At 34.6% G+C, this 12166-nt stretch overlaps 1 protein-coding gene across 3 annotated transcripts in view; it reads left to right on the top strand.

Annotated features, from left to right (window-relative positions):
* Positions 1-4665, top strand: part of FGF7 (fibroblast growth factor 7) — a 29142-nt gene extending 24477 nt beyond the window's left edge. For all 3 annotated transcript variants that reach the window (XM_014306528.2, XM_005419630.3, XM_014306529.2), the window contains exons 3-4: positions 405-508; positions 899-4665. In XM_014306528.2, the coding sequence (XP_014162003.1) occupies positions 405-508; positions 899-994 (200 nt within the window). In that variant the 3' untranslated portion in view covers positions 995-4665. The remainder of the gene's footprint in view (positions 1-404; positions 509-898) is intronic.
* Positions 4666-12166: the final 7501 nt, after the last annotated feature.

The raw sequence follows: 12166 nt of genomic DNA, 5'->3' as shown, positions 1-12166 counted from the left end.
AGGGGATGATACTGCTACAGAAAACTTCAAAATAAAGGATTTACACAAATTCTGTGAACCTTGATGGCTAACTACATATTCCAAATGAAACCCTGAGCCTGATAAACTCTAAGCTACACTGATTCTCTGAAAATAGAGGAATTACTTATATTGTCTTCACAACTTCAGTATATACTTTAAAATTACCACCATACAATTTTAAAGTGTCTCTATGCAGACATGGTCACACAGGGAATTTTTAAAGTCTAGCCCTTTCCTCAAAAGAATGCACTTAAGTTTCCTGTTTTCCAAGAATAAATTCAATAAACATGGAAAAATACTACAGAATTTTAGTTCTAGGAAACCTTCTGAGTTAACTGGAGAACAACCAAGCATTTTACAGCCCTTGCTGTGTACCTTTGCAGGTATTCTAGAAATCCGCACGGTGGCAGTTGGAATAGTGGCAATCAAAGGAGTGGAAAGTGAATACTTTCTGGCAATGAACAAGTCAGGGCGACTCTATGGAAAGGTATGGATGCAAACTTCTCTCATGTGTACATCCCTACAATCTTAGAGGTATTTTGAGATGTAACATTTGTATGTTTTTTTAATAAAACAGATTCCTCATTAAGTAAAATGTATTCTGGACTTATCCCATGCATCCCATATTAGACTTTTATGTTCATTTAATAAATGCAATGATTAGGTCTTATATACTTCTTCAAAATGTGTAATACTAAGGGGGAATATACAAAGCTAGAATATTCAATACTCAGATTTCAGAGGCCAAATTAATTTATTAAAATATTCCTAATATGCCAGGTCTAATGCTTATTCTTCTCCCCTCTTCCCTAATCTAAGTATTTAAAAAGACACTTTTGTTCTTGCCTTACCATATTTTATTATTTACTCTCAACAGAAAGTCTGCAACGAGGACTGCAACTTCATTGAACTAATTGAAGAAAACCATTACAACACATATGCTTCTGCAAAATGGACACACAAAGGGAAATAGATGTTTGTTACACTAAACCACAAAGGGGTTCCAATGAAAGGTAAAAAAACAAAGAAAGAACACAGAGCATCCCACTTCCTTCCTCTGGCAATATCCTAATCACAAATGATCTATAAAGAACTAGTTCCAGCAGGAAGATTAATTTTAAGAAGACTGTTCGACAAGATACCAAGAGATGCTGGAATACTACTGAGAAACTGAACAAGCTGGACTTGCGCATTTATGTTTATTTTTAAGAGACTACATGAGAAAGATTTGAAAATATACACAAAACCAGATTTACTAACTAAAAGTTGTAAAAAATTCTAAAGAGTTGTACAATCATTATCTTAGTCATTGTAACTGGGTAGTTTCTTAAATTAATTTACCCTGAAGAATAAGTCATTACTTGATTATCTGATAATATTTTATTTAAAAAACTATCTGCTTCTTAAATATGGCTGCTATAATAATAATAAGCAGATGATAATGTTGTGTAAAATATGTCAGACTTTAAGGCTGCTGGAATGAGTTGTCAGATTATCAAGTCAATAGAAAATGTGGAGGCTGAGCAGTATTTTAAATACTTCCCCCAAGAAACTCATATCCTATACATAAACTATATGATCAAAAAAAATATAGTCTTGTAAATGTTTATTGTTGTATTCAGATAAGAGAGTTAGTTTGGACAAATTAAGTTTACTCTAACACAAAATGTTCCTATCTATTAATGAAACAAATACCTAATGCTGCTCTAAAAGATGTTTCAAATAGTGTATGTAAAATAAAAATAGGAATAAATAATGTACTTCATCTCACTTTTCACAAATTAACATTTTATATAACAATGAAGCAAAAATTCAGACATATTAAGGTTTTTTATGTAACATATCCTATCTTTTGTATAATTCCTGTTAGGGCATACAGCTTTCAATATTGTTTTTCCATTCTTATACATGCTTTTTCTGTTTTTACAGCATTAAACTTTATTTTAAGCTGTATTTGAACTTTATTGTTTTAAGTTATTTAAATGTTATTTATAAAAAAAGATACTTATTAAGCTGCATCTGTTTCATATGCCTTTAATTCTAAAGGAATAACAAAATGGTCTGGCTGAGATGCATGAATTTTTTTCTGTGACCAGACACAAAGCCTAGTACACAACCTTCCTGCCAACATACATTGGATGGCAGACAAAAATGACAGCCTGCAGCAAATCACACAATGGACATCTCAAAAGAAACAATGCAAAAATGTTAAAAATCTATGCCACATACTCTTGATAATTGAATTACTGGCATGCTCAGAGTTATGCCAGGTAAAAGAAGGTTACAGTTCCAGCAGGCACTGTAAGTAATCCAAAGATGTAGAACCTCCACTCACAGATACAGAAATACGTGCAAGCCTGCATGACTAGTATGAAACCACAGCTAAAATCCCTGGGACCTGATGAAGAAAGGACATCCTAATTTTCCAGCTATGAAAGTGCTCAACTAAGCCCTACTTGACTTATGCCTCATATAATTTAATTCAGTTTCCCTACATTTTTTCTTGGGTTGTGATAATTGCACTTAGATAAAGTTCACCAAAAACTAGCTAAAGCTAGAGACGTGACTGGGATAGAGTCATGTTAATTAAAAATGGTCTTAAATGTTTCAATGTTATGATTGAAGAACAAGTGTCTAGAGTCAACCATTTCTTCCTACATGAAACATTTTCATTTTAAGAGTACTCACAGAAAATGGCAACAATTTCCTTTGACAAATATTTACTTTTAAAAAATCTTGTTTAACAAATAGTGCCATTTTAAAATCAATTACGATATTTGCAAGTCAAAAATCAAAGAAGATATAAACAGATCCATGCAAAAAATGTGTCAGTACAGCTCTATCAGTAAACCTTCACTGTGCTTTTGCTACTTTATTTATTACTTGTTCACTGAACACAACAGACTGTACTATAAAGTAAGCTTTTTTGCTGGTACCTCCCTGCACTACTTTCTGTGAATATGTAACAGTGAAACAAAGCTCACACTTAGGATCAACATTAACATACTAGCAGAAGTTTCTATATCTAAACTAGGTTAGCAGAAGCTTTGAAATAAAAATGAAAATAACAAAACCCCATTAGGATTGTTTGTGCTTAAAAGCTTTACAGAAGTTTTAATTAAAATGTATGTATGCACATAATATATAAATACATATGTAAAAAATCTTAAAACCAGATGCAGACAGGCTCTTTTAAACAATCTTTTGATTATGTAATTCAAGAACATAGAAATACAAACAAATCCTGAATCCAAATTGTAATTAGTCCTTACTGCTAAATGCTTTATATAATGAATCACAATGTTACCACCATTTTCAGGTAAGCCAAGGCTGCTTTATGTTTTACAGCTGTCACAACTGAAATGTGTTCTGAGGGAACTGTTCCCAGAAAGACACCTGACTGCAAATGCTGCAACTCATCAGTACCACACTCATAGGTCCTTACAACTGAGCAATTGCCAATCTATCTTTATCTTAGAAAATCTATTCACAAGTATTGACCCCAAAAAAATCAGTTTTGTGCTAAAACCAGAGAATAATAATCAGAAAATTTACAGGGATGATCTCCAGCAGCAAACTATTAGAAGACAAGGATAATAAGAATATATTAGATTTTAACAGCAATTCAGAAAGATGCCAGAAATCTTCACAAAAGCCTCTTACATCAATTATATCACAATCCAAAGCAATCTTAGCACCAACATACAATATACCAAGTCGGAGGGAAATATGTTTATACATAAGAAAACTGATACGCATGTCTGGAAATGGCTGTATAATACTAAAAGTTCAAGAAAACCCAAGCAAAAAGGGTTACAAAAGCCAACCTCAAGTGTCATTCCTTTGCCTTCCCTTCAGAGGCATTGGCTTTACTGGAGCTTTTTTCTCTGTTTCCCACTGACACTACACAGTTTGTCCAGGCTGGGGCTCAGAAGGGAAACACAATTCCTGTGGTCAAAGCAGCACCTACAGCAGCCACTCTCATCTCACAGAAACTGCTCCATTACACAGCAGCTGTAACTTCTTTACTTCTGTATCACTGCTGAGGAACACTCTGGGACACAAATGAGCAAATCTCATCTGAGGAATCTCAGAGAATGCTGCAGATCCATGCTTGGAGGGTTTTAAAATACAAAGCCCAGTCCAAGCAGTGTGGGCCCTAATTTGAGCAGGAGATTGGACAAGAGACCTGCAGTACTGCTCTTCCTATTTTAATGAGTCTAGGATTCCGTAAGAAAGTTATTTTTCTTGAAACAATCCCTTCAAACAACTACACAAAACACATCTCCTTGTTAGGGAAATACTTACACATTTGTCTTATAACTTGTGAGTCTTTAAAGGTATGCAAAATGGTGTAAATACATTTCATACACAATAAAAATGACAATTGGACATTATCCATGACCTTTAAAATATATTATATGGTACAATACAGTCTCACTTTTAGTTCTGTTGCAGGTACCTGAAAACACAGCTCTGCACAGCATCTGTAATAATCACATTACTAAATGTTGATCAATTGACTATTAAAATACACTTGTCTGTGTTTTAAATTACTTTTTGAAGAAAATATGTATATTCTCTTTTAATAAGCTGAAGCAAGATGTAAGTTGACGTTAAATCAATAAAGAAATAAAAACATCAGTATTTCATTGCACTCAGTGACCAGTATCTGAGCAGTCTAAATATTAAATAAACCTATGAAATCTATCTCCTTACTACTAATTTTTCAAATACCATAATGATTTTGTAACTTTTATCATGTAGAAAAAGGAAGTGACAGATTAGATGACTTTCCACAAATTAGGAAAAGTCATCATCAGAGCTGAGATCCACACGTAGAAATAATATTTTTTAATCATTTAATAACAAAAAAAAAGGAAGTACAATTGTTTAATTGTTTACATCACTGGATGAGTTTTAAATGGTTACAGTTATTTAAATCACACATTTACTTAATACAGCAGAGAAGGGGAATTTACTAGCAAAAAAAGATGCTAAATTTTCTATGCTGATAATTTTGAAGATTAGGACTGTACTCAAAGCAGAAAGTAGATGGGAAAAATTTTCAAAGAGTTGAACAAGGTTTTTAACATGATACTTATCCTAGCTTTCTAAATAGTGCCCCAGAAAAATTTCTAAAAAAGCTTTTTCACACTGAAATTCATAAAACAGCAAAATTTAATTTTAAATATTTGGGGGTTGGGGGCTTAATATAGTATTAAAACTACCAAGTGTTAAGTCCTGAGCTCTGTAAATAACTTCACAATACCTGTCTGAGGAAAGCTAGCTTGTAAATCTTAAGCATTCCAGATACTGAAATTCCATAACTGCTTACATTCCAGCCCTAAAAAGGTGAGATTTTCTTCCATTCCATTTCCTGGAAGCCAATCCTAGCACACCAAGATTGGTTGTTTCATTAGGGAAACACTTTTATTTAGAGGCCTGGCACTTGAAAAGATCAACCCAATACAGAAGGAAAAACAAAATTATTCACTTCAGATGAAATTACTTTCTCATGAAAATCATTATTTTACTTCAGTGCTAACCAGAAAAGCAGAGGAATTAGAATGAAGATGCGTCAATTTGTCACATAAGGGTTAGTGTTACAGAAGTTAGCCTGGCTCAGGTCTCTTTGCACTTCAGGAATTTACACACATTGCTAAGTTTGTCCCTAAGCCTTCCATCCCCAGGCTAAACAGTCCCACCTCCCCATCCCTCCTCATGGGAGAGATGCACCAGCCTCAGTCACCTTTGTGCCACTTCCCTCGGCTCTCTTCTGCCCATGTCTCTCCTGCTCTAAGAGCCCAGAACTGAACACAGCACTCCAGGTGTACTGTCACCAGCACGGAGTAGAACAGAAGATTCACCTCCCTTTGCTTCCAGCTAATCTAGTAATATCTTTACTACCCCTAGAAATATTCTTTATAATGTTATACCATATAATTTTAATCAGAATTCAGGGCCAATTCCCTTCACAATTACAACTGGCTGTCCAAACATAAACACAATTCACTATTACCTTGGACAGCACCAGTTTTGATGGGTAAGAATTCAGTCCTCAGTTAAGTGACTCCTGAGTTTTCAAGGTTCACCTACTAGCCTTTGAAATCTTGCCCTGCTACAGATTTCTTACATAACTTTCAGCAAGCCACTTTCAATGTCCTATTTGATAAGAAAGACAAACAAGTTCTAGTCTGGTATGCACTGCTAAAACATCAAACATACACAAATTATCTGACTTAGGTAATTACCTGGCTAATCACACCAGGGCAGCAGAGGAGCTGCAGCTGTCTGTCTGTCTGTCACATTCAAGTGACCTCTGCTGCTACCAGGACACCCCTGTGCCACAGCAGATCAGTGTCTCTGCTCACTCCAGCAAACAGGGGGAGCCTGTTTATAGCTTCTTGATTTACTCTGACATTACTGCACAGTACAGAAAAATGGGATGAGAGGAAAGGGAACATCTGAAAGCCACGGACATTCAATTGTTGTGGAAGATACAGTAATAGTTCAGCTAACTTGCCTATGCACTTTATTCCTATTGCTTTCACCAAAACCCAGGCACAAAAGTGGATCTGAACAGGTAACTTATTTCTCAGTAGCCATGAAAGAGAACAAGTGATTATTAAACAAAACTGTGAGCACCCTGAAAGCCTAAGGTAGATCACTACTGGAAGGGCTAAAATAGTAAGGCTTCTCCCTTTTATTTTAGTGTCATAGGAAAAAAAAGTCATTGTATCTTGGCAAAAAAAAATTAAGATAAACAGCTGCAGTGACTTCAAAATTATTGTGCTTAAAACAGGCTCCCTCAGGTCAGAAGTGTTAATCAACATCTGAGGTGATTTGTTGACCTTGCTTCACAAATAATCACTTTGTACTTGTTTTCATATTCTTGTTTCTATATACTAGTAAAGTATCAAGTACTAAAAGGAAATATGATTATACTGGAATGGAACCACTAGATTTCATAAAAATCAGGCAAATGTTTCCACTGGGTTTAGAATTTTGGGTTTAAAAAAATACCCAAACGTTCCTGTGTTCAAAAACACAGATACATTTCTGTTTCTAAACACTTTACTGCAAACTGAGCAACACACAAAAAAAGGATTCTGTAAACAAGAATTTCCTTTCAAGACCGTAACTTGATGAGAGTAACACAGACTTTCAATTTTAAAGAAACCACACTAATTGTACTTACAAAGAAACACTAAAGTAAAAAAGGAAAATTATTCAGGAAAACTAACAGGCAATACACAATGACAGTAAAATAGTTCACTTTATTAAGTGAACTGTGCATAGGTAATCTATACAAAGAATCTGTAAAGCCGTATCTATTTGTAGACACTAAATCCCTCAGCTAGGTCTCAAGAGGAACTCTCCACTCCACTTTGCTTAGATAGCCTCACACAGCTCTTTCACATCCACATTACAGGAGAAAGCTTTGTGGAAATCATGGCACATGGCAGAACTCTTCCCATCCTCTGATGTGTATGTAGTACCTCATTAATTCAGGATTTCTGAGTACAGCATGTTCCAAACCTCCTCTCCTTAATGGTAACAGATACAGAGAGAACCCAGCATCTTTTCCTAGGCATTTAACCTAACTGTAGTGAAAACATGTCAGAGTGGTGTCACTGAAAACTGGGAATGCAAACTTACAAGTTTTTGCTCAGTTATTTTCCTCTGAATTATTCACAACAAAAATAAGATTTTCCTATCTTGATGAATGGGGAATGATCTAAATTCAGAAAAAGCACATAAGCCCATGAAAACAAAACAAATGAGGGGGGAAAGAGGTAAGGATAGGAAAAGTTATGGTTACGGTTGGCGCAAACTGACAAAAGGGATTAAGAGAACATTGGTTGCATAAAATTGTGGCTGTAGATGCTTGAAGGAAAACAGTAATTTCAGGAAGGGGGAAAAGGGAAGAAACTGGCTACCCTGAAGGAAAAAAATGCTGGATAATATTCAGAAAGGGAGCAAGTTAGAAGCAACACAAGAAGGTTGAAAAAAAAAAGTTAAAATAGTGGCCACAAGACAGAAGAGAAGGCTTGACTGAAAGTATAAAAATACAGGTCTGACCTATCGGGACAGCAAAAATAAGAGGGTAAAAGAGGCTACAATGCAAGACATACTGAAAATGGGATCCAGATACAGACAAAGGAGTGGAAAATGAGCGGCTGTCATTAGTGTAAGAAAACTGACAAATCAAACTAAGCTGGATTATCAGCAGCTCCTTTAAATGCTTTGTAATACTGTTCACAGCTTAATCAAATTGACTTATCAATATATTGGCAGGATATATGTTTAGAGTTGATAAAAATTCACATTTAATTTTGAATTGCTTTAACATTTTGGGTTTGTGCAAAATAAACTGAAAGTATTAATAACAACCTATGTTGACAATTATGATTTTGCAGCGTACCATAAGTTTAATTCCAAAGTCTATGGTCACATGGTTTATGTGTTTAAAATATTTACAAGACTGACTGGCTTCTGCAGAACTGGCAGATGCACCAGCTTGTATTTTAGCTGTAGCATCTTTACTAATATGAATTACTGTGGCAGCCTTAAGGCTTTTGAGATTCCATTTATTCCACACACATTTCCTTGGTTTTAGACCTAAAATTAAAAAAAAAAAATAGAAAAATATTTATGTGAATTTTGAAAACCACCCTATGAATATCCCCAAATGAAATTAAAATTGCTTTATTTCCTGTCTCCAATGTGCAAGTTTTTATGCCACTGTCAACTTTAGGCATGAGATCCAAGCCTGTTAACTAAAATAATTACATTCATATACTTAAAGTCAACCAGAACAGTTTTTGCTATCTCCCTTCTGCTTCTGCTTGGGTTTGCACATGGGTGAATATCCTTACTTTGTGGTTGTTCCAGTTCTGGTAATTTAATACATTTGCATATGTTTTGTTGAGGTTGTGAATTACTCTCGCAGTAATACTTAATTTACTTTATTCAGTGGTTTTCAGTCTTCATTCCACTCAAATTTTACACAGCTCCCACACTGTAAGTTTCATGCAGACACAGACTCTGTGCCATAGCAGTGGTCTCCCAGAGCTCTGGGATTTTTTTCTGCTCTGACTAAATTTCACTTAAATCCATCCATTATCTGTTTATAGTGGTTACACATTACAGAGAACGCTGTGGGCTTATCCAGCTCTTCCAAGTAAAAGGCTCTTTAGGAGTTTGGAGCATATATAACTTTGATGTATATAAACCTTCTCTAAATTAAATTTTTCAGGGTGATCTTTTTCTACATACAATTTTCTCTGTCTGTAACTAAAAAGAATTCTGCCCAATGCACAGCGACTGACACAGAGAAAGGTTTTGAGAAAATATTTCTGTACTTTACATTCACTTCAAAAACATATTTCTTTTGCATTTGTCAATCAGTTTCAACATATAAGATAATGAAATCCACATTGTCATGAAATCTAAATAAATGAGCACTAAAGATAGAAATCTGCTCTAAATCTAAGTTTTGGAATGGATATCAAATGACATATGCAATCTAAAAATCATAAACTTTTACTGTCAAAACATGCAGGTATTTAATGGTAATATAATACCACTTCCTTTAATGGTAATGTAATACTACTTCCAATAGAAATTTCTAGGATAGGTATAGTCTGAATTCTGTAAGAATATTTGTAAAAAGTGGCTCTTTTTTATAGAGAGATACTTTCAAGCCCACCTACAAACAGCTGCTATTTCAAAAAACATTTTGAGATGTTTGATCCAGTTTTGTTTTTCTTAAGGAGAAATAATGCCATGGATAGTTAGTTCAGATTCCTTTCCAGGGTACTGTTTTAAAATATTTATTCATATTGATACACCTACAACCAGTATTAAGAAATCATCACACTTATTATTACTGAGCAGGAAAAGCCAGCTTTGACATCAGTATTTCCAGTACTGCATTTTCTATGCATATATACATGTATGGCATTACACACATAAGGCAACAGATAATAAAGGCAATAGAGTCTCACTGAAATGCACAGCTGGTACTCTGGACAAAATATGCCTCAGGGAAAGGAAAAAACTACCAGTACCTGATACCCACTGAAAAACTAAGTCTACCAATCCCTCCTGATAGTCATCATCAAAATATTTAATAGATTCAGGAAATACTGTCCAAAAAGCAACACACTGACTTGTGACAACCAATCAGGATCAGGATACACCCGACAAAATAACACCACATCCAAAAAGTCTACAAAAATATTTCATATTGTAATTTTTTAATTAATGTGAAAATATTGAACTGTCACAACTGCAATGAACTTCTGTTAGAGAAAAACAAAGCTTTTAAAAATCACATAATTTAATAATTTCATTTTACTATTCACATATTATATGAGCCAAAAAAATTCCCTTTAATGACCACCCATGATAATTTCCAGCTTTTCCTCACCAGTTCTGGTTGTTCTCTCCCAGGTACTTACATGAAAGTGCTTCCAGCTGTCCTCTGGAGCCAAAAGCTGCCAATCTGGATGCAGGTACACTGGCTTATGTGTCACATTAATACTTTTACGTGCCAATATGCAGCAGCTACCCATGTATCACTGAAAATGCTACTGGTACTCTTACCTGAGAAAAAGTATCTTTAGCATGTCTGGGAACAGGAAGAAAATGAGCCAAAAATCTGCCATTCTGTCAAACAAGTGCTCTTGGTTAAGCTTCGAAGGGGAAAAAAACCAGAGCAAAGATACCTACATAAATTCAGATATGGCTGTGTGCAAAACAGTGATGCACAACATTGTCAAACCCACAGTTATCTCAGGTGAGGCACTGCCAACACAAAGGAACAGCACCAAACCACATATCCCTAAATTATTACCCTCTCTTACTCCAACACATCCTTCTTCTAAACATTTTAATAACTTCTAAGTGTTTAATCGGTTCTGAGTATATTGAAGTAGTTCCTGATTCAGAACAGCACTGAAAAACATTAATTATCTGAAGCATATGTTAAGTTTATCAGCCAACAATTAAGACAGAATCTAAGTGAGGTACTGAACCAAAGCCAGTGCATATAATCACAGCCTCCTGCCACAGGAATATTTTCTTCCTCTTCTTAATAAAGAACATAGTGATCATCTGAGGTAACAGAACCCACACACTTTTGATTTATGCTCTTAATCTAAATATTCCAAACTCATACCTTTTGTAAATTTTAGCACCATTACACAAAGTAAGCACAGTAAAATAGTCAATTTCATCTAGAAGTTTATTTTAAGCTTCACGATAAAAACCTGCTAACTAAACTAATTCTTCATACACTCAACTGCAGCTCCTTAAAGTTACATGAAAAGGTAATCTTGGACCTAGAGCTGATGCAGTTGAGTTGCATGAGTAAAACACATTTTTGTACTTGTGGTATATGCAGATTTTTTGTTTGATAATAAAAGCTATAACAACACTTAAAATTAATTTATATGTTAAACTTCTGGAGAAACCATGACCACAAAGAATCCTGAAGCACTGCAATAGATTATTTTAAGAGAAACAGACTTCGAGAACAATTTTCTATCAAAACAACAAAAAAATATTCAGTACAATGAATGCAGGGATTTAAAATCCTAAAACCACAAAGCAAATCATAACTGGACAAAGGTAAAAAGTACAAGGATTTTAATTTGAAACACAGTCCACAAGCACATAGGAACTTCTTTCAGCTTGCAGAAGTACTGAAGGGAAAAACTTGCAGGGGGAATGTTTAGCTTTTACTGAGAGAAACAAAAACAGCTTCTTTGGGTATCTCAACATTAGGCTGTCAAAACACAGGGACTGATTTGCATTTGCCAGATACCTGCAAGTCTCTCAGCCTGTTACTGATTTTTCTTTTCAATTTTCAGTAAACATAAGACTAAAAGTCTAAACATTTAAAGTTTAAACCAAAAAAAGTTCTTGTTTGATACAAAATTAGTAAGGCATATAGTCACACCTGCTGTATTAATTCCCATTGAAGATGAGTAAAAAACCCCAGAATTTATACTTTTTATGGTGGTCACTCATCATATTTATACAGTATTTGGAATTTCCATTACCCTATATATCTGAATTCATGTAATCCTACAAAAACTGAATGACTTAGTTTGCTGTCAGAGGTATTTTTTTT

This window comes from Geospiza fortis, unplaced genomic scaffold (assembly GCF_000277835.1).
Source record: "Geospiza fortis unplaced genomic scaffold, GeoFor_1.0 scaffold171, whole genome shotgun sequence".
Lineage (NCBI taxonomy): Eukaryota > Metazoa > Chordata > Aves > Passeriformes > Thraupidae > Geospiza > Geospiza fortis.
The sequence above is the reverse complement of the archived record's forward strand: the minus strand, read 5'-3'. Positions and strand labels throughout refer to the sequence as shown.